The sequence below is a fragment of the Panthera onca genome, chromosome D4 (genome assembly GCF_046562875.1).
Source record: "Panthera onca isolate mPanOnc1 chromosome D4, mPanOnc1 haplotype 2, whole genome shotgun sequence".
In the NCBI taxonomy this organism is placed as follows: Eukaryota; Metazoa; Chordata; class Mammalia; order Carnivora; family Felidae; genus Panthera; species Panthera onca.
Window position 1 is genome coordinate 71,262,123 of NC_138351.1, and position 23,250 is coordinate 71,285,372.

The 23,250-nt window shown below is 42.7% G+C and overlaps 1 protein-coding gene across 10 annotated transcripts in view; it reads left to right on the forward strand.

Moving 5' to 3' along the window:
• Positions 1–23,250, forward strand: part of PALM2AKAP2 (PALM2 and AKAP2 fusion) — a 480,648-nt gene that overhangs the window by 273,151 nt on the left and 184,247 nt on the right. For 6 of the 10 annotated variants that reach the window (XM_081790931.1, XM_060609057.3, XM_060609059.3 and 3 more), the window contains exons 5-8: positions 60–174; positions 1,028–1,049; positions 6,629–6,730; positions 16,937–17,632. In XM_081790931.1, coding sequence (XP_081647057.1) covers positions 60–174; positions 1,028–1,049; positions 6,629–6,730; positions 16,937–17,632 — 935 coding nt within the window. The remainder of the gene's footprint in view (positions 1–59; positions 175–1,027; positions 1,050–6,628; positions 6,731–16,936; positions 17,633–23,250) is intronic. The other 4 variants (XM_060609061.3, XM_060609062.3, XM_060609056.3 and 1 more) reach the window with 3 other exon arrangements.

A 23,250-nucleotide genomic window follows, 5' to 3' on the forward strand; every position in this document is an offset into this window, starting at 1 on the left:
TCTGTCCCCAGGATGGCAGGACAGTAAAGTAACCTGTTCTCTGTTTGTGTGTTTTCCAGGCTGGAGCAGGAAATACAAGCACTAGAAAGTGAAGAGTCCCAGATATCTGCCAAAGAGCAAATCATCTTAGAGAAACTGAAGGAGACGGAAAAATCCTTCAAGGACTTTCAGAAGGTACAGAAAACAAGTGGGATTTCTCTGAATTTGATCCACAGGGAAGTAAGCACTAGTGAGTTAGTCCCTGGAGACAGGGCCAGTTAATATCGATGAGAAGTCTGAGCCACACGTCCTGTGAAATGAGGTGCGGATTGTGTGAGGACCAGTGTCGTCCCTGACACTGAGAGCAGCCTGTCTTCAGGTGTGGGACCACCTGGTCTGCGGGGAAGCACAGAAGAGAGTCATTAAATTAACCCTGTCTACCTATTGTCCAAACCCTTCATGCGCCTCATGCCTAAAAAGTCATCTCCCCTTGGACATTAGAATTCTAAAGCGAATTCTTATTAAGCAGGCTAGCCCTGCTCCTTACAGCTTTAATTTAAGTCTTTCCTTTATAAAAAAGCCAGAGGCAAAACCGTATCAAATGGATATGAATTGCAAATACACAGAGTGTAAATACTCTGAAAACAGATGCCATGTAGCGCGGAGGAGAGAACTCATAAAGCCAAGAGTTTCTGAATGTCTCAGAACCTTCCTTCCATTTTATAACCCAGGTACCCAGACCGAAGAAACAATCTAATCACATTAATTTTAAGATGGGGTTTTCTGATGTCACTTCTCCAACATGGCTAAGGGTATTCTCTGGATAATCAACATGAATCCCTACTGGGAGAAATTCAGTATAAAGTGGGAATGATAAAACTTTTCGTTAAATTTCAGGATCCCAAACATATTTCCCAGAAGAAAAGAAAGCATTGGGTTTACCCACCACAGTCAAATTCTGGACCCGGGGGAGAAAGACGGGTTAGGTGGATGAGGGATTGTCTCCCCACATGTGTGGTGATGCTCTGCCCTGCTTTTGTTTCCACAGAGCTTCTCCAATGCGGATGGAGGTAAGTGTAAGTGCTCTCTGCCCCCACTCTGTAGAAGTATTTTATCCCACTCAGCTTAGTGGGTTTCATGGACACGGGCTCACTGGGAGATGCGATGTGTTGGCGTGTAAAGACACCAGAGGGAAGGAACAGCACTCTGTACAGGACACTGAGCAGGTGCACATCCTGAGACTCGTCTGCCTCTCTTCTTCAAGGACTGTTTCTCGACTCAGTGTTTCTAGTTTTATACAGTTCGCCTGGCTCTTTCTCTTTCCCATTTGGTCCTCAAGGTTCGCTGCTTGGACCTTTCTGAAAAGGTGCTCAGCAAAGAGTGCTAATATTGGGACCAGGTCCCAGGCAGGGAAGATCCCATTTGTGGCTAGGTCTCCAGGTCACAACACACATCAGAAGGCCATCATCTGGTGTTTAGGAAACCTTTCTAAGGCCTGTGGTTTTGCTTTGAATCGGAAAACTTGGCATTCCTCCAGGCTTTCAGGGCAACAAGGCTGGGCAGAACGTCCCTCCCTTTGTGGCCTAAGCTGGCCTTGAGCACATGAAGGGTGGGAGCAGGGCCCTGGCTTCCTGACCCCATCCTGGCAGGAGCAGGCCTTCCTTCTGTCCTCCCTTCCCGTCCTTGCCCCTGCCCTCCGCTCTCCTTACCTGTGACCTTGGGGATGAACGTGAGGTTGTATGCTTGACCTTGTGTGAAGGTTGAATGTTGTTGCTTCATTCTTCACCTTGCTCCCCTAACTTTAGCTACAAGCTCATGAAAACCACTCCATTACCACTTTCACTATAGCCCTCAGCTAGACCTGCTTTAATAGGCCAGGACTCGTCAGAAGGATTGGATGCCATCTGCTCACCTGGTTCTGATAAAGCCAACCTCTAAACTATGAAGATGATCAGGAGCCAGAATAAGAGTTGGCATCAGTGTTTTCCCCATGTCATTTGCAAATATAAGGGACAATATTTTAAAAATGCAGATATGGGTAATGTATTTTTCTAGATTAGCAAAGATATTTACACTAAGGATAGTTCTGATGTTAGACAAAAAAAAAAAAAAAAGGTATTGTGTTATTTTATTTGATTCAGGGAGGGTACTGGTTCCTAGCAAATGAAAGGCAGGAAATCTGGATGTTTGGCCCCTGGATGATCTTTGGGAAGGTAGTAAATTAAACCTCATGTTCCTGGGTCAAACCGGCAGGGACTCCAGGAGGAAGACCTATGACATTCTAGAGCCTTCTCTAGGGTGTAGCCAAATTGGAGTTCTTGTTCTATGCTTTGGGGATAGAGCATAGACTGAAGAGGTGACCATGTCTCTCTGGGGGAATTGAGGGTGGCTTCATGGGAAGCATAGTGAGCTTCCCTAGTGCTAGGAGAGACCTGAGGCAGCATGCATAATCAGAATAATGCAGTAAATGTCAGGCTGGAATGGGGCTGTGGGGCGTTGACCCACAGACACCTACATACTGGAAGGTATGCATTGACCTTTCATGCTTTTACTTCTTTTTTTTTTTCTCTTCCTTCTCAAACTGAGACCTTTCCTAGACTTATCTCTATAATTAGGGAAGGGAAAGAGCCTGAATGTCTTGTCTCTGGGAAGGCTGTGTGGCGCATGGAGACCCTCATAGCCTATGACTTGATAACAAGCAAAACTGAAGCCATGTTATAAACCCTTGCCACTGTGTCTTTCGTTTTCACCCTGAGTTTCTTTCATTTCCTCCTCCATTACTTCCCACTATTTGCATCCATTCCCCTAAGTGGTTCATGGAGGTGGGAGGAAACTTGATCATGACTAAAAAGAGCCTCTAGAGAAAATTGCCATTATTACTCTGTCCTCACTTTTTGGCAGGGGTACCTCAGGCTCAAGGATGCAAAAATCTTAGGGATCCTAAGAAATGGCCAGGAAAAGGTTTCTGTGGTCTTAACCTGTCATTCTGGATTATGATTCCTGCCATCTCTGGTTATAACTAAGTCTGGGGGGACCTTTCCGTTGTACCACATCTACTGGCAAAGAAGGAAGTTTGAAGGAGGGAACACATCCTTCCAAGAATGCGGTCAATGTTTAACTCACATTGTGGGCTGAGAGTAAAAACTGAAGCATGTCCAGTTGAGGGACTCTGGAGTGTCTGATTATTTTATCATTCTTTGGTTTCAAAGGCCCTTTGATTTCAAAATTGCCAAGACCACTCTTAGAATTAACCACCTGTCGCTACTAAGAACTAACACAAAATTATTAAGAATAATAATGCCTTAAGAAAAACACCCTACTTCTGAAATGCTGATTATGGAATCCAAGGCCAACTAGGATTATATAACTGTACAACATGCTGCAGATAATCAGCAAAAGCATTCCTAGTTTAATGAGATGCCAAGAAGATGGCTGCTGGTGTGTGCATGTGTCATGATCCCCCTCAGGTCACCTGAGCATGTCACCCTAAGCATGTCAGAGGAAATAAAGGTACGGAACTGGTGGATCACCAATGGCTTCGGATTGTGTGGTAGTCCTAGCAATCTAGAGACATGTATTCCAATCTTGAGTAGAATTCCCTGGCCACATACGTTCTGACCCCCACCTCACTTCCTCCCCACCCCGTATGCACACTTAGTATATAGCAGAGTCTTCATCAGTTGGGTGGGTTTGTTGTTACCACCTTAAATAGGCATAATGTCTTCTATAACTATAATTTGTGTATAGTACGTATCCTGTGCTAGCCATTATTTACCCACTGAGGAGCTGGGCCAGAACTGGCAAAGGAAAATGTGTATCCTGGGCCTATTTCCGCCCTTGCTGTATGATACTGATCTTCTTAGGTTTTCATCTTGTCCAAGTCTGTGGTGGCCGGAAGCCATCCCCCTATCAACACCTTTATACCAATTGCTGGGAAATCTCAGTGTGTCCTCAGGTGCCCATAAATCATGTTTTCAGGAGAGTGTTCATCAGTTTTCTCTAGCTTTGGCTATTGATATTCTTCATAGCTAGAGTAATATTTCAGTAGTGCCAGAACTAATAAGAAGCACTCATCTTACATTTCTACTGTGGTAATGGCCATTCTCTACCTTCTCGGATGATGGACCACATTGACCTTGGCAGGAAGAGGGCAGTTTACAGATTGAGGCTATGTGAAGAAATTCTTCCCATGGAGGCTTTGGAGGCCCTGTTAATTATTCCTTGTGTTGGTCTATCAGGCACCTCCTGGATACATAGCTTCAGGTTTATGACTTAATGATGTATTGAGCGGGCTGCCCTGTTCTCCTTCTCATGCCCCACTCCTCTTCACGCCCTCATCTCAGCAGGAGTGTGTGGCCCCAGCCCTCCAAGAGCTGTAGATCTCAAGCTTGTAGCCAAGGAACAATGGGCAAAGGTGACTCCACCCCCACTCACTTCGGGGCTAGGAGCTGCCTCCAGTGGAGGCTAAGACACAAGCCCTGGAATCCTGTGCTCTTTCTGATACAGGTGCCCTGCCTGCAAGTGCCTTTAGTTTCTGGATGCTAAAACTTTCAGTATCAGAGATGACCCAGAAACTCTGTATTTAGCATAGAATGTATAGACACACACGTGACCAGTATGTGGGTCCTCACCTGGTCTTAATGGCTTGACCCTTCATCTCATTTGACTACAGAAAGTCCAATTTACTGAGATCTCAATCCACGGATTTCTGGAAATCCTCAGGGAGAACTCACAAACTCCGCAAATCTTCTCTGGTCATCTCTTGTCCCCTAAACTGCCCCTCTAGCCACACACTGCTGTTCTAATCTTTCCCTGGGCTACTGTCAGAAGTCTACCCCTACACCCTCAAGATCAGCTTATCTGAAGCTTCTGCTCTCTTCTGGTCCTGCCTCATGCTGGTTTGGGGCCCAGACTCTTCCCACAGCTCCCCATGATGAGGGTAACCTAAGTTCAGGAATAATAGAGAACCATGTGCAACCTCAGACATGTGGCCACACTCAGAACCTTTGACTCAAACCAGGCCCATCTTCAGGGGATGCCCGCAGGCTGCCTCATGTCTGTCTCCCAGTCCCCTCCATCACCCCAAAGGCCTAGTTTCCTTCCTTGCAGCAGAGGACCCTCAACCATGTCTGCCCAACCTAGGGCCCACTCTCCAGTACACATAAGGCCCCGGAGAGATAGTCACTTGAACCTCACCATGATGAAAGGCTTGCCCACCTACTCCTGATGTCCTATTCCTTCTCCCCAAATGGTTGATATGGAAAAACCCATTCCCTCAGTGAAACTCCACCCCACCTCTACCCACAGAGTGTGTTCCTCAAAATATAATGGTCCAATATCAGCACATTCTGGATTGTTGATACTCACATGCGAGTCAGCAAATGGTCTAGCTGGTGCAGAACTGAACTAATCCTTATCCTCATCCTAATCTAGTGTCTGTCCATGGTCCTCTCCAGCATGCAATTTAAAAAGGAAAAATGAAACCTGACAGAACAAAGGCAATATCAATGGGGATACAGAGGATGGGACGGATGTAAGAGATGTGAAGGAGGTAGAGGCTAGGGGGCTGACTGAACACCGAGAGGGAGCATTCAGGGCACTTCCCAGGATCCTGGGTGAATTGTGGTGCCAGTAAGCTGAGACACAGAGTACAGGAAAAGCAGCAGATGAGCACAGATGGGAGTTCTGTTTGGGACATGTTGAGTCTGAGGTGATTGGGAGAGATTCAGTGAAGATGTGCAGTAAGCAGCCAGAGGGACCCCTGAGGAGCAATTGGCATTCCAGGATTCTGGGACATGGTCCTGACATAAGGAAGGAATCACATCATATAGAGCCCAGTGCTCTAGAATGTTCCTGCCTTCCCTTTCCCACTTCTCTCTGGGAGATACACAAATTCTTCTCCTTCACCCCCAGTGGTTTCCTGCTTTCCTCTGATTTGACACACCTGCTAAGGTTCATACTCCGCAGAGTCTCACCTCCCAAAATGGCCTTATCTAGCTATTTTCCCAACTGGAGCTGGTCTCCCTGCTTTTCTTGGCCATGTTTCCTACAACTGGGCTAATGGTGAATTCACTGGCTGTTGTTATTTGGAATCTCAGGGTTTCCTGGCTGAAACAATAACCTGAAGTATTGAAATTGTAGGATAAATTCTAGAGTTTTGGGGTTTTGTTTGTTTGTTTGTTTTTTATGTCTATAAAATAGGTCTTCTGAATGATTCAGGCACCGGAAACTACATTTGCAGTTTAGGGATTGAGCCCCAAGTCTATTTTTCAGTACTGTTTAAGGCATATTTCTAGTTTGATGTCTCATGTTTGGTCAATTCTACCAAGTCAATAATGGCTCTCACTAGCCAAACCCCTTTTCCCTCCTGAACTCATTGTACTCTTAGAATCTAGAGCTTTCTGATGAATCTTTTAATACATAGAGCAGTCCTGGGGCTTGAGCTCTCTGGCCAGGATCCCTCCTACCTCAGCTACTCTGCTGAATACCAGTCACTGAGCAAATGCTTGTCTTTGTTTACCCTGATCCTCTCGTTCAGTGGCCGCCTCCGCGGTCCATTATGTAGGGCAGACAAGCTGCTGTCTCGGCAGTGAACCCATTGGGCCTCCCGACACTGTGCCTAATTGTATTCCCTGTTCTCTGCTACCAGATGCAGTAAATTACATTTCCTCCCAGCTCCCCGACCTGCCAATCCTCTGTTCACGAACAGCAGAACCATCACCTGGGCAGGACGGGACTAGCAGAGCAGCTGGTAAGTCCTGGGGAGCTATTTGGTTTTGATGCCAGGACTGGACATGGGGCTTGGCATTTCTCTGAGCTTTAATAATAAGGGACGTCCAGATATCCTCCCATAGGGGACCTTGCCCTCAGCCCAGCCTCAGACATAGAGTTTACAGTAGCCACAAAGTGCAGGAACTAGGCCCTAATACGTAATTAAGGACTGAATAGGAGGGAATATTGAGAAAATAATAGAGCATTTTCCCCCTAACTTTAGTGTGGTCTGTCTCTCATGGTCTTTGTATCTCTCCTTATTCTCAAAGTTGATCTGGACTCTGCCTGCAGGGGGTTTTATTTTCCATATCAGAAACATACAAGATCAAAGGAGCTATGATGGAAACTGGGTGAAATTATCTTCAAAGTATATGAGTGTGTTGCCAAATCCTTTGGGAATAGAGCTGCTTACATATTATAAACATATACTTCCAAATCCCCCATTTCTGCAATGATTTCTTAGCTACTGTGGTATACTTAGGGGAAAAGTAGCAATTTAAAGAACATATGTTTCTTGCTAATGTTTTTCACAATGATGAATTTAAAAAAATAATACATTTATGAGTACAAAGTATATAGAGAGCTATGTTTTGCCTTATCCAATGTGAATGTGCCTCAGAAATCAGAACTGATGGACATGAAAAATAAATCTATACCAATCTTTTCACTCTACACAGAAATGCAATGAGGGCCAGTGGGCTAAATGAAAAAATGGCCAAGGTCAGTGACAATGTGGATGAGTTCAAATATGAATGTGAAATTATGCTTTACATAATCTAGGTGAATTAATGTCTAAAATAAATCTTATAATGACACTTTCCATGAAACAAAATAATCATGGACTTCTAAGCCAGAGAAATCTTTTATATGGGCCAATCTGAATATTTTGTGAAGCAAATATTCCCTCCTTATTTTAATGTAAAAATAAAATAAAAGGGCAAGTAAGTGTTGACGCAGTTGTGCACTGATTAAATATCTGTGGGATGTCTCCATAAACATCTTAGCATATCAGTTTTACATACTGACTTATGGAGTTGTAGAGTTGGGTGGGACTTTAAATGGTGTGTGGTCAAACCCTGGCCAGGTCCAGATGTCCCTGGACTGGTAAACTGGATCTTGCGCCTACAGGCATGCTGTAAAGGAATCACTGGCAGTAGTTTAAGCCACAGACTCTCAAATGCTCCAAGGAGCACTTATGAGATCAGATAAGGTAATAACTGTTCAACAGTCACATACCTTCTGCTTGTTATTGGAGCCTTGGTTGTTGAGAGTTCCCAATAAGTGTGGGTAAACAGCTTCCCAGCCCGTTTCCACAACATGTTCCCGGACCTCACAGGACAGGTGATATGATCCAACTAATGGATCAGCTCAGGGAGAGGGTAGAGACAGTGTGTGAGAACTAATTTTTAAGGGGAATAAGAGTAGCACTGATAGTCGAACAGTGTAATATGCAAGAGTAAAATGTTAATGTGATTGTAGTGCTGGGTCTGTGGGGCTACGTGCACTATCACAACCTAACTTCCTTCATAGTTGAAGATGCTGCAGAAATATAGCGATCCAATGGCAAATGCACTTTCCAAAAAAAGTATTATGTGATGAGAATCTTCAAAAACAAGTTTATGTGTACTTTTGTTTATTACTGAAGAACAAATTTGCATAGACATATCTAACTGTGGAAATATATACGAGCAGAATTGTGGCTGGAATCGCATTTGATGTGGTTAACTCCTTTGTCTAGACTGCTTTTGGAATGGAGTGTCCAGATTCATGATCATTTATGGCCAATAGTGACGATACAGAGCATGGATAGCATACCAAATAATGGCACTCACCACTAGAATTCTTTTTCCTAGATATGATCCATCTTGCTTTATGAACATCCTTTTGGAAACTTTGCATAATCTTGGGGCCATTTTAATATATGTCACTTGTCATTACTCAATATTCTGGTTGTTTGGATTTGGGAAGTTCAGGATTGTGTATAAATGGGGATTTATTTAGCATCATTGCTTTTAGAATTAGGAGGCGTCTATTCCAGTCAAACATGGAAGCCAGGGTATAGCCGCCCTCCAAAGAGGTCCTCAGACACAGTCACACACCTCTGTTATTGGGGCTTAGTGTCCCTCCAGGCAGCTCATTCTAATTGGTTCTGACCCTGGGGAAGTCCTTCCTCTGGTGGAGCTATCATTCGTCTGCCTCCATCTCCCCACGTTGGTCCTTATCCTGCCACCTGGAGCCACTCAGAATAAACCCAAGTTGATTTCCCTTTAACTATTTGAAAATGACTGTCGTTTTCTGGTCTTTCCCAGATCCCCACTCTACATGCCCTTGACACCCTCTGCCATCCTTGTCCCTCCCCTCTGAACACTCCTCACTTTGTCTCTAATCTTCCTGAGCTGCAGTGCTCAGAGCTGCTCCATGCACTCTTGGGTGAGCTGATCTCCCCCCAGCCCAGAGCGTGAAGCCACAGACCATATGACTCACTTCGCTGGTGCCATAGCCTTTCAGGTTCAGGTTCTAAAGTAAAGCCTCAGAGTCGTTTGACATGTGCCACTGCTCATCCTCATTCCCTTTATCCTGTGTAGTCGTAGTTCCAGAATCATTGCCGTTGAAATATGTAGTCTGTTTCCTCTAATTGTGCACATATGGCTTCACCTGCTCAGAGAACCTACAAAGTTCTTTATTTCATTATCTCAAAAGGCAAAAGTAAGGATGAGCTATCTGCCCTTTGTAGATTTGATGTGATTGTTAAATTTCTTCATGTTAGATTGCCCCATGTAAGTGTCAGGAGCCCCTTGGGGGGTCACTGAGGAGGCTTCTTGAAAAGTAGAGGAGGGAATGGTGTAAGGGGATTTGAGAGTCAGGGCTCAGGTGTTCTCTCCCATTTCAGACACAGCAGCTCCTCTGTCCTTGGGTTTATATTGTATTTCTATATCAGATTTCCATCTGAATAAAGGATTTAACAGTTTTAAAAATAGATCTTCTCTGTTGTTGGGGTCTTCACAGCTATTGATTTTAGCACCTCACAACCTTGCTTTTCTTCTCTACTTGGTATCATCTCAGATCTGAAAAGTAAGCTTCCATTATTTTTCATCATCGCGTTGATGAAAACATTGCACAATTGGATCCAAAGTCAGAGGCCTGTGACATACTGTTGGGGTCTCCTGACCCTTGAGAACCCTAAGTAGACATGTGTGGGGCATGATCATTTAATGAGTAACAAGTTCTGGCAATTGTCTTGACACCCAAAGGCACATATTTCTGTCTTGTTCACAGGAATATAAGGGACTTGATGATGATCCAGATGTGCTGTGTCTCTGGCTTTGCCTAAATTGTCTAAAGAACTGGAACAAAAAGAAAACGAGATTAATCTGTATACCTTCTGCCTGATGAATCCTCCCTGGTTCTTGGTGGTCTCTGCTCTTTGAAAATGAACTTCAGAATTTAGCCAGCCATGATCTCAAGCTACTGCTACATAGTTTATGTAATTCCTTCCTTCTATTTTTTAAAATCAGAACTTTGGATGTCTGCCTCCACACCTTTCCCAGTGTATAAGATTCTTTTTTTTTAAGTTTATTTAATTTTTAGAGAGCGACAGAGCAAGCGGGGATGGGGGGGGGGGCAGGCAGGAGCAGAGAGAGAGAGGGAGAGAGAGAATCCCAAGCAGGCTCTGTACTGTCAGCACAGAGCCTAATGTGGGACTTGAATTTACAAACCATGAGATCATGACCTGAGCCTAAACCAAGAGTCGGATGTTTAACCCACTGAGCCACCCACGCCCGCCCCCGCCACCCCCCCGCCCCAGTGTGTAAGATTCTTAAGACACATTTATCGGTAAGGGAACTGATCCCTGGGTCTGAAGCACTGAACGCATTTATATCCCTGGGTGCTTTATTTTTTCCAATCTTCTCCACTCATCTGGGCTTCATTTCTCTCTTAGTGATATTCTTTCTGGCACTTTTTGGACTGAAAACCGTCCTTCTTGACCAAGAAGGTAGGAGCAAAATCAGATATAGGAAATTGGCTTTTGCTCTTGTTATCCATGATATCACAACTTTGCTGACTTACTTTTGTTGATACTAAGGGATCCTGGGAAAACAATTATTCCAAGAAATTTTTGATTACTGGTTTTTGAAGTTAGAGATTGCCTAAGTGTTGGGATGAGAGGGAAAATCCACTCTGAATCAGTTTCCTCACTTTCACTGTTACTTTGCCATTATGATAGCCAGTTTTGTATTTCCATCCTCAAGAGAAGGTACGAGCATATATGTATATGCGTACTCATAGGCCAGCAGGAAAAGATTGCATGTATGTGCATTCACTCAATAAGCCAAGCATGTGCACCATTTCTCTTCTACATTCCCAGTGCGATGTCAGCTACTGGATGTTCACTTCTGGGTAACAGTCACGATCTGGCTGTCTGTTGCCCTCCTAACATACTTTATACGTCATTGGGTCACAAGGCACACAGGCTGTTTACAGCGCCACAGGATATCAAAGCTGGATATCCTTCATTGTACAAATGGGAAAAGTGAGGTCCAAAGACAGGGTGTCACCTCAATAGGAGTTCAGACCAAGTGTCTTCCTCCCTTTCCCCAATACCTCCCATCTTACTGACTAATGACAGTGGGTGGTGTCATTTTATACTTTACATGTGGACCTTCGGCCTTCTACCTCCTCCCACTGATTACAGTGGGTCAAAACAAGTGAGCTGGGAGAACCCTGATGAGTCAAGGGATGTGACATGATTGAGTTTTCCATCCTCATGGAACACACTGTCTTGTTTGGTATGCTCTTGGCTTGTTTCTGAAATGGAATCATGTGATTGGTCAGCCACACGTCACTTGTGTTGGGTGTTCTTGTTTCCTTTTCCCTAGGCTCCTTATAGTCTTTAGAGCTGCCTTCTCTTTACCAAAGCTAATGGTAACTAGGAACAAAAGAGTACATAGAGCCATGGGAATAAGTTTGAACTGGAATCAAGCATTCTCTGCTTCCAAGACCCATGTCTTTGGGCTCCACAGCATGCCAGACCAGAACAGCTTCACAGCCCACCCTCACCCTGGTTTTTCGGCAAGTATCTTACCCAGGGGCCTCCCTTCTAGTCCACACCTGGCTGTTTTCAGCACCTGGAGTCTAGTATTATCAACCCCCATTAGACCGCCTCTGCCTCTTCAAGATTCTCCTTATTGACCAGAGGGCCATGGGGGAGCAAGAACCTAGTAAAGCCAACATCAAAGTGCCATTCCATCATTCACTTGTATCCCTTTGCAGAAAGCCACTGCTTTGGTTCTTATTCTTCACTGACAAAATGAGTATCTACTCACTCCCCTGTCTAGGTTCTTGGAAAGAATCGCACAAATGCTTTAAACCCTCCAACCTTATTGTCATCAGTATGTCATGTTGGGAAATCACCAATTAAATCTATCATTTTGTAAAAACATGCTTCCAGATTTCAGTCCTCTTATCACTGGAACTACCATCAGACTGTCTCCTTTCCTTTTTCTCTCCAGAACCCGCCTCCAGGAAATTTCAGAGAGCTTTTCTTCACATACTTTCTTGTATGTCCGTGGGGCTCTCTCAAAATCTCTTTCAGGGGCTTCCCAGAAAGCCTCCGCCCCTCAGCAGCACCCCTTCCTTTTTTTTTTTTTTTTTTTTCAATAAGCTGAGCACTGGGCCCTCGTCACTACACAGATTGTCCTGTTACCCCTGTGGCATGGGGGAAGCTTGAGGGAAGAGGAGGGAAGAGGAGGGAAGAGCAGGGGGTATTTTTTGTGTTTAGACATGAAAGCATGATGTAATTGAGAGACCTCTGGTAAACACGACTCGGCAATAACAAGTGGGAGAGTTGTTTAAATTGTGTGCATGGCATCGAAAATAAAATGTCAAATTTAACATGTAAGTCTCATTTTCCTACTGGTTCATATCCACCCTGGTTCACATTTGAAATATTATTGGCTGAGAACTAGAGCAAAATAACAATGCTTGCTCATCAACAACACGTTTAAGATAAATGTTCATGCCTCCTGTGTGGTTTTCTGAATGTCTGATAATATTCTCATATGGGTATCCATGAAGTCAAAGCCTTTGTGTGAAGCAAGAGCTTCTCAAAGTGCTCACCTAAGTATCCCATCCTAAGAGGAGAGAGATGGAATCAAAGCATGTGAAGCTGGACCCTGACAAAACCTGCTAAAAATCTGTTTCTTTTGAAGTCTTGTTTTATCTGAGGGAGGAAATATGGATGGATATTGTATTTTATGGCATAACATACTTAGGTTTATTTTATGAGCAAAATGTCTTCAGATGTTCTACCCCCATATTCTAGAGATATTGCAAGAACAGTGTACAACATGAAAATGTAGATATGAATATGTAACCCTAATGAAACCATGCCACACGTGGTTCAGTCCCAGGGCCACAGCACATTTAACAAAATACAGTTTAAAATCACACACAAGAACAAGAACAAGAACAAAACAAAACTAGAACAAAACTAAAGAGAAACTCTGTTCTTTACCTGTTTTTCCTGAAGGATATGAAAAGGAATCCAATTCATATCCCCACCGGAAGCATTTCTTACGTTTCCTTTCCTTTCCTCTGCATATCCCCTCCACTGCCACAAAAATGTTCCCTCTCCATCCATATTGCACACAGCTTTTATGAGCTCTCCTTCTGAATTCCTTCTTTCTCAACTCTATTGTGTGTGTGTCTACTTAGCTGTTCGGGCACAGAACTTCTCCTCATCGTCTTTTCTGTCCAGTCTTTGAATCCAGGAGCAGGCAAAGACAAAATGAGGGTTGGGGGTTAAGATGACGGAGAGAGGAAGATTGGACCAACAATGACAGCATTCTCATTGGTGGGCAAAAGAAGAAAGACATCTCTAAAGATTCCCATGTTAATAATTTGTATCCGATCACATATGGATATGAAAATGTTTTGTTCCATATTCAGTACTGATTACAGATCAAGGTGTCGTTTTGTTCACATATTACTGGATGGATAATTAGATATTGTACCTATAACTGGCGATCATTAGTACCATCCTTATTTACAAATATGTCCCGTGAGTGTTTTAATAGTAATAGGACATAATAACCCAAAATGGTGCTTTTTAAATTATAAGTGTAATAGTTAAAGAAGAGGCTTTGGAGTCCGTGCAGAATTTTAAATGCCTATTCTGTTTCTCTGGTGACACGCTTTGTGGAAAATCAGGAAATAACTGAGACAAATATTTCTCTTGACATCACCATCACTGTGTGAGCCCATGTGCTTCTGAAATGACAAAGATCGGTTGGCCTCTCACTGTGTCACTGAAGGAAACTCAAGATCTTTGTGCTGAATAAGTGAAACTTTCAAAATGGACATGATGAAAATCAAGCATTGGATCTGACTTCACAATCTTTTTAGTTAAGTGTGAACGGTGAATAGACTGTATCTTATTACCCAAGCAGATGGAACAGTATCGTTGCTGTTTTCTTAACCAGTTCAAACATTAATTACTGTGTGTACCTTTTCATGGGTGTCGTGTTATACAAAGTATTTGTGACTAGATTAAGGCAACCAAAGTAGACTTTTCAATTAGTAGTGTTTGTTTCACAGGTGTGTATATCGGGTACCTTCTATACAAAAGACTTCAAGGTAGGTGCTGGTGGGGAGGGGGGAATCATAGAAAGACGTCAGGCAAAACACTAGCCTTTAGTGATCCTAAAAATCTATGGAGCTAATAAAACATTCCCACAAATAATTATACTACTGAGTGGAAAGTGTGAAGCACCTTCAGAGAGGTTTAGAAATGTTCAGAGACTCTTAAGAGCGAGAGGGGGCAGTGGCTCACTCAGTTGCAAGAGTGTGAGACTCTTGATCTGGGGATTGTGAGTTCGTACCCCATGTTGGGGGTAGAGATTACTGAAAAAAACTAAGTTAAAAAAAGAGAGAGGGATGCCTTAGAGATGGAAGAGTCAAAGAAACCTTCTGGAAGAGGAGGCAGCTGACTGGGCATTGATGGATGGGTCGTATTTGGATGCACAGAAACTTAAAAGAAGGACGTTTCAAAAGAAGGGAATCTTAAAAGCAGGAAGAGTTGAGGTGTGGGATGGTAACACCAGTTACTAGATTATGCTAGAGGAAAAGGGAGCCATTGAACATGCGGTTGAAAAGATCATTTGGATCTTCTTAACATAGTTGGGGAGCTTATAGTTACTCTGAAAGAGGTAAGGACTCATAAGCAGAGATGCCACATGGGAAAGGCAGGCTGGGCAGGGAGACAGCAGGCAGGGAAGGATGTTAAATTCTGGGAATAGTGAGTTTGCTGTGGCCGGGGTGTACATGGAATGAGAGGGGCTGTGAGGCAAGCCCTGAAAGGAAGTTGCAGACAAATTCCAAAGGGAATTATATGCCAAGCTAAAGCATTTGGCATTTATCCTATAAAGACACAAGGAACCAACACAGGGTTTGCGGAGAAGGTGCTATGGGCAGAATGGAGTATAGGCTAGCAGGGTCGGCAGACTTTTTCTATAAGTGGGCTGATTATAAATATTTTAGACGTTGTGGAGCACATATTCTTTTTTTTCCTTTATTTTTTTTCCTTTTCTCTTTCTTAAATTCTTTTTTTCTTTACATTCTTTTCTTTCTTTACCTTTCTTTTTTACTTTCCTTCCTTCCTTCCTTCCTTCCTTCCTTCCTTCCTTCCTTCCTTCCTTCCTTTTCTTTTAATAATATTTTAAAAATATAAAACCATTCTTTGCTCCTCTGGACATACAGAAACAAACCTTGGGCCCCTTCTGCCCCCTGCTATGAGAAGTGGCAGGTGAACTTGGGCACAGCTGTCATGCAGAGAGCAGAAGGGGGCCTGATCTGAGGCAGTGGTAATAGAGGCAGTGGTGAGGAGGTACAAGGGGAGAAGTATGAAGTGCAGTTAATTTCTCACAACAATTGTTTGGCTATGGAAGAAATTAGGAAGAAAAGGACAAATCAGGTGTGATTCTGAGGCTTCTCGCTTGAGATACTGTATGGTGCTGGTGTTATGTAAAACCAAGGCTATGGAGGAGTTTTCAGAGAAGGTGGATTCAGTTTTGAAGCTGTGGAGGCTGATGTATCCATGGCTCATCCAGGGAAAGGGTGCCTGGGGACAGTTGGCCTTATGGGAACAATGGTCGGTTCCCTGGCATCCAGAATGTGTGCCTCTGGCCACAGAATGTGTGCCTCTGTGTAACAGATTTGAAAATATGGAGTGTCACACAAGACTAGAACAGGGAAGAGCATGTCCTTAGGAGCCCCAGCTAGGCATCAGGATTTGGGATGAGCTGCAGAGGGCTAGTGTGATTGGGAAGAGCGGGTAGCATGCCCTTCCAGTAATCTAGGGAAGCAGAAGTGGTGTCTCAGATTGAGTAGTGGCAGTAAAAGAGAAAGAAGTTGATGGATGGGGCAGAATCACGAGGACCTGGCTCGTGTGCTGTGCACACGGCAGAAGAAGGGGCCTTCTGTAGTCATTGTCCCCAAGTTCCAGTGTCACAGGATGATACTACCTCTGTCTTGTTCTTTTTCTGGTTCTTGTTTCAGAAACCTAGCTAAGCGGTTGAAATACTCAGAGCATGTAATCTGACTGCTTTTGTCACTTCAGTTCCTGCACACGCCCTGTTTTACCGAACAGTGGAGGATAGCCAGGTCCCACCTGCAAAATCCTTTGCATATTCTTATTCTCCATTAACAGTAAGAGCAAATGCAGAAAAAAAAAAAAAACAACAGTAGAGTGCTTGGGGGAAGAATTTGAAAAAGATTCAAGGTTTTGGAATTACGGTATTTCATAACCAGGGCCTATAAAATTGCCTATAAGATAAGGGTAAGGTCTCAATCAAGGTAAACTTGCATGTCACCAGCCTCCCTGTAATTCATTACGTTGGATCCAAACAGTCGCTTGTGGTCTTATTTTAGCAGGTCTTCCTTAAAAGTGTAAGTGCCACTGAGATATAGTAACTCTGTACACCTGGCTTCCCAGTGTATTAAGCTTCTGTGTTCAAAAACATATATAACCACCTCTGTCCACAATGTGCACTCAACTCTAACACTCAAGATGCTTGGCAGTTAGACTAGAAAGGGCACAAAACCTTTTTTTTTTGTCTGTTTGGCAATTAACCATTCACTGGCTTTTTTTGTTGTAACATGCACTTCCTTTCTCTTGTTTTCATTCAAGCTGTGTACGCCATGGAAATTAATGTGGAGAAAGACAAACAAACAGGAGAGACCAAGATTCTCTCTACATCCACCATTGGCCCAGAGGGGGTCCATCAGAGAGGAGTCAAAGTCTATGATGACGGTACCAAAGTAGTGTATGAGGTGCACTCAGGAGGCACTGTAGTAGAAAATGGAGTGCACAGATTAAGCTCAAAGGATGTAGAAGAGCTTATTCAGAAGGCGGGACAATCAAGCTTCAGAGGAGGGCACGTGTCAGAAAGAACTGTGATTGCGGACGGGAGCCTCAGCCACCCTAAGGAACACATGCTCTGCAAAGAAGCCAAGTTAGAAATGGTACATAAGTCTAGGAAAGATCATTCTTCCGGGACCCCAGGGCAGCAGGCCCCAGCTCCCAGCACGGAAGGGCCGGAGGCAAACTTGGATCAGCCAGTCACCATGATTTTCATGGGCTACCAAAATATTGAGGATGAAGAGGAGACTAAGAAGGTGCTAGGCTATGATGAAACCATCAAGGCTGAATTGGTCCTCATTGATGAAGACGATGAGAAGTCATTGAGGGAGAAGACCGTGACGGACGTGTCCACTATCGATGGGAATGCGGCAGAGCTTGTGTCCGGGAGGCCAATCTCAGACACCACAGAGCCCTCATCCCCAGAAGGGAAGGAAGAGAGCCTGGCCACAGAGCCAGCCCCAGGTACCCAAAAGAAAAAGCGCTGTCAATGCTGTGTTGTCATGTGACCACTTCTTTCTTCCCTTTTCTTCTGGGCAGCCTCTGTGCTCTCCACCACTTACGTAGACCTCACTGTACCACTAACTGCAATACTGTGAACTGGAAGCAAACACCTGCCTTGCCTTGCAGTTGGATTGCTTTGATCTTTCTTATTTTTCCCCTCTCATTTTTCTCCAGTTTCCTCACCTGAGAGACAGCGTGCATGTGTTTGCTTCATTCTTTCCAAGAACTTGCTTTTCCTCTAAACCTTTCCTTGTGTCTTCGAGAGTGAATCGATTTCTTACTGCTCGATTGGAATGGACTCTTCACATCTGCCAGTTATCTATCTAGTAGCCTTAATTCACTTGACTGGAATTGAACCCAGTGGTACCGGGGGTTTCATTTTGTAGCGTGTTCCTATAATGTAGTCACACGTCACCACGTCGCTGACTTCTCCCTTGCCTCCCTTGCTGTGGATCTTTGCTTTTATATCTCGTGTGGCAAAATGCTGTTGGCTCTAGCTGGTAGCTAGTGTGGCCAAAAGTGGACCTGACTTAGTCTGTTCAATCTAGGGTGATGCTTTTTGCTGCCTTACATAAGCTTCCAGATTACAGTATTGTGCATCTATGGCTTTCCTTCTGTTAAAACTGAAATGAAGTTGATGGAAAAGAAAAGAACCCAATGCTTTGTCACGGCTGAAATGTAGGGACTGATTCCGTAACCTGCCCATCGGCAGCTGCCTCTTTCTGCGGCTTAACTGATGGACCCTTTATATATGAAGCACCATTTTTAATTTTCTAAGGACATGAAACAGACATTGTTTTGAGCATTAGTAGTGATCTCTAAACTTAGGCATATCCATGAGCCTTGCTTCTATTGTCTCAAAAAAAAAAGTCAATTTTTATATTGTTTTCTTTTTCACGGATATTTTCTGATCATGTTAATGTATTTTCGACGAAGGGATCATTTTGAGGAGTATCTCTGCAGTGACCCTATTTCTAAACCAGTCTTTCTGACCTACAGTGGTCACTGCCATGTTTCCACTTCATTGTGGACGGACGGTGCTGGAACTGAATTTACCTGTTCATCTCACCCGCCCGCTTGATTACAGAGCCTTACTTCTGGACTCTTTTCTTTCTGTCCCCATGAGAAAGAGAATGTTTCCCGTGATGTCACCATGGAGGTCTAGCCAGCCCTCAAAACAAACTTGAGAATGTAAAAAAATGTTTAACAAAGACCTGTCTTCTCCACGTGAAGCACTTAAACTCATTCTGCAAGTACCAATTGAGTGGCACATAGCTGAGCTGCCTATTAAGGCATGTTTCTTAAACTTTTGGGGATTTTGGAACATCAAAGATGAGGGGTTTTTTTTTGTTTCTTTTTTTCTAGAACACAATGAACAGTTCTATAAATAAATTCTTAGCATTCTCCCAAAGCAAACAACCACATGGGTTAGTAAAACCAAAGGGAAGCAATTTAGTAAAATAATAATACAGTAATAAAACAAAGATGTAAAATTTTAAATGATTTTAATAACAGAGATATCGCAACTTGAAGATATTTGCCCAAATGTTCATGGCATTGTTGTGAATCGTTCACAAAATTTATCTATGTTCCGTAGAACATAGTTTTTAAAAACATACAGTAAGTCATACGACATCAAGGCTAACTTCTGTGGAAAGTCGATGAGAAAAAAATAAGGTCGTCTTGAGAGAATTTCTTAATAGAACCAGCTAAATTTGTTCTAAATAGCTTTCTCAGTGCTAACTCTATTATTATTTTAAATTTCTGGGCTTAAAATTCTATTTATTCCAATGGACAGGGGAAAAAATGACACTTTAGTTAAAAGTTAATTTTTATCAAATAGTTATATTTTAATTAGCACAAAGTGAGTCACTTTATCACCACTATGTAAACAAGCAAACAAAAGAGTTCAAGAAGGGACAACTGAAGGAGCTAAATTCTGCTTTCTAAGATGATTCCATCAATGGCTTGCTTTTGAATAGTTGAGGGGGTTCCCTCTAAATAATCTCAGGTTCACTGAAGCAGCTGCAGTGGTATAAAGCTGCTGTCTTACCTAGGAATACATCTGGTTTTACTGCCTAGAAATCTCCCCACTCAGCTTCACGCTCCTCAGTCAGTGGTCACGTACACGTTATTTAGATGTTAAAGAAAATGGCCTGCCAGATAAACCTATTGACATAGAAAAAGAAAACAGTCTGAATGTTTGGACAATCTATTATTTTAATAATTTATTTAATAAAGAAACAGCCTAAAAGTTGACCATAGCTTATCTTTTTTTACTCACTTAGGGATTAAAGCTATTCTATAGAAGTTTTTAAAAGCACAGTTAGTGAGTACAATGGTAGAATTTAGAACCCGTGAGCTTGCTGTTTGAGAAACAGTCCTTCTTCGAGGACAGAGAATTCCCAGAAATGACCTACCCGTCCTTCCATAGTGAGCTGGTTCCTGGTGAAGAAAATGATCTGCCCCTCTCACCACAACCCTACACATGAGATCTAAAAGACCAGTGATAATCTGCACTTTCATTCATCAATTATTATTATAAGGATTAGCAAATTATATGAATTAGAGGTCTGTCTATACTTTTACTATTAAAGCCTATCATTTAATCGTTTAAAGTAAGACATGTCACTTTTATTAAAATGATATGTGGCCATAGTAAATGGTTTGTTTGAATATGGCATATGTTTGCATATTTTGTATCATTTTCCTATAAAAACGGAGGACTCAGGCTCAGCCAGTGCTTTTATGGGATGAGACCTATAATCTCACCTACAGTAACAAGTAACTACCCTTCATAATGAAAATATCCTCAGTGTTGTGATTGAGAACATTTTGTCTTCCTTGCTATCATTCTCTGTAAAAACTTTATTATGTATGGCATCACACCCTCCAAAAATATGTAAGTGTTGACTTACATAGCAAGACTAATTAGAGAATCAGTAATGAAGCTGCCAAACTATGATCTTTTTGAGCTAATGGTTAGTTGGATTTTCTTCTAAAATTTTATAATCGGTTCCCCTTGAAATGGAAAGAGGAGAAAGTGGGGAAGGAGGGGTATTTCATTTGTTATAAATAGATTTTCAATGCATTGAATTCAAGATCTTTTAATGGTTAAAATGGTAAAGTTTAACCTTACATATCCCAAAAAAATCTTGATGACATATATCCTTGACTCCGTTTTCTTTGATGTACAATAGGACAAACTAAGGGGAATTTTTTTTTTTTACCTTGTACCTCTTTTACCCATAATTCTACTAATTCTTTCCATAAACAAAATTAATTGCCTCTAACAGTGATTGGCCAGTGTCCAGTGATATAACTTGATACTGGGAGGAGGAAGGATGAGGGGATTCCTGTCTGGCCAAATCCAAAGCATGGTTTCCTTAAGCCTTCTGAGGAACCTAAAAATATTCAAAGCCTTTCAGGAAACTCAAACAAATTCTAGAGTTCATTTGATTTGACTCCTTTTTGAACTGTTACTACACAGGTATCTGCTTTAAGTTCCCACCAACTCCATTTTACTTCCTGGTGGTAAAGGTATTTTTCCTACATACAAGTAGAATGTCTTACTGTTAGGGTCAAGTTTTCATAAAAGGGGAAAACACAGAGATGCAGTATCATCTCCGGAGCAAAATGTGGAGGCCAAGCATGAAAACAGTTTATTTCTCTTTGCTTCTTGCAGAATTTCATTTCAAGGGAGCATGCAACACCTTTGAAATGACCATTCATTTAATGCTGGTAACTAATGCTTAGCAAAAGAGGAGGAAGGGAATATGGTGACAGAGGCAAGATTGAACCACTAAACAAGTTCCTCCCTTTTAAAGGCATTAACCCTGTCAATTTAAAACACAGATAAACAGGGACAAAATTCTCACGGGGGACTTTCTGTTGTTCAGCCATCTCTCTTGTCACTGGAGTTTAACTCACCGAAGGGCCCATTCCTGGTGGGAATAGTCTCATCTCCCAAAATGTGATTTGTTTACAACAAAAAGCATTCCAAGGCAAGCAGTTTTAAGTTCTATTTTTGCAACACGCACATCCAGTTATGCAAACCACAAGTAAGTTTTGAAACGCTGTGAATATGCAACCTTTTAGCAGCTCCTCAATTTACTGTGTGTCAAGGTGTATGGAATTCCACTAATTAGGGTAGAACCCGAGAGTTTCCTTTGTCCTATTGGATAGTACAACCCGGCAGGTAAACACAGCTATGGTATCTATCACAAGCAGCTCCAGGAAATGAGCCAGATGAGATCTTTGATCCTTGCTGCCAACTTACTCATCATATAGCCTTCTTCTGGTCTTACCAGGAAAACTTGCCTACATTCTCTAGGGAAAAAGAAGTCAGTCTCATTTGAGGAGCACAGTGTGGTTATGTGTCTGTCTTTTCATAGCTTCAGCAAACTCCGTGATAAAATTCCCATTTTAACAAAACCCAAAATACTTATTATTTGAATGTAGAAAGAAATTAAGACAAAGATTACATCCTGAAAGTTTCAAAGGGCAATTTCCCTGGGGATCCTTAGACCACCTTGCCCACCCCCCTTAATTTTTATATGACTTAACTAGGCCTCTGCTTCTCCTCCCCGCTCCATCAGAACCATAGCACGAACCCCTGCTTTCAACTGGAAAATAGAAGATGTGATTTGGGGGACCTTAAACGTTCTGCATCAAAGATCTGGACAGCCTTAACTTTTGTAAAAATAAAAAACAAAAAACAATTTTTCAATGCTCTCTTTTACTAAGCAGGAAACCAAAATGTTTCCTGAAAATTAATGACTTTTTTATATTTTGTGACTGTTTTCTAAGTTTCTACAAGTTGGGGGGTGAGTGGTCATCTTCTCCCCATAATGCCTCTTCCTAGTCAACTGGGGCTCTTCTTCGCAAGTCACTGCATTTTTATCAAAAGAAACGCATATTTCATGAACCGTCAAATTCTCCCTAGACTTCAGGCAGTCCTTCTGGAGTAAAAGAACAGAAATACAGAAAGAAAAGAATTACAGGGTGGCTTTCTTTTTATTTTCCTATGGTTAATGTACTGTATGGTATGTATGTTTACAGAATGTATCTGCCTTGTGAACAAAACAAATGACAAAAACAGAGTTCTGATGTGCCATTTGAAAGTTTGCCTTAGCATTGCTGTTCATGTTCTTCTTTTCTGTCCTTTAAAACAAACAAACAAACAAAAAATGCAGGTTGTATTCCAAAGCTGTATTAACACAACATTCTCTTCCCCGCCCCTGCCCAGCCCTCTTCAGGGCTGTAAATTTCGTCACAGGAGCCTTGAGGCAGAACCTTGCAGGTCAGGCGCAGGGGGAATCAAGTGGACATAGCTTGGACATTGTCTATGCCCATCTGTCAACCAAGCGTGTCCCTGTGTTCTCACCTGAGTCTGATTATCACACCCTGACATTCCTGGGCAGGCCACGTGGAGCATGTGACCTCCCGCAGTCCTTCCCACAGTGAGAGGGTGAACTTGTGGGCCTCCTCTCTGGGTCTGGGAGCATATTTTTAAGCACAAGTGGCATAGCTTGAAAAGGCAAGAGACATGGATTCAACTGGTGTGACTGAGCCATAAC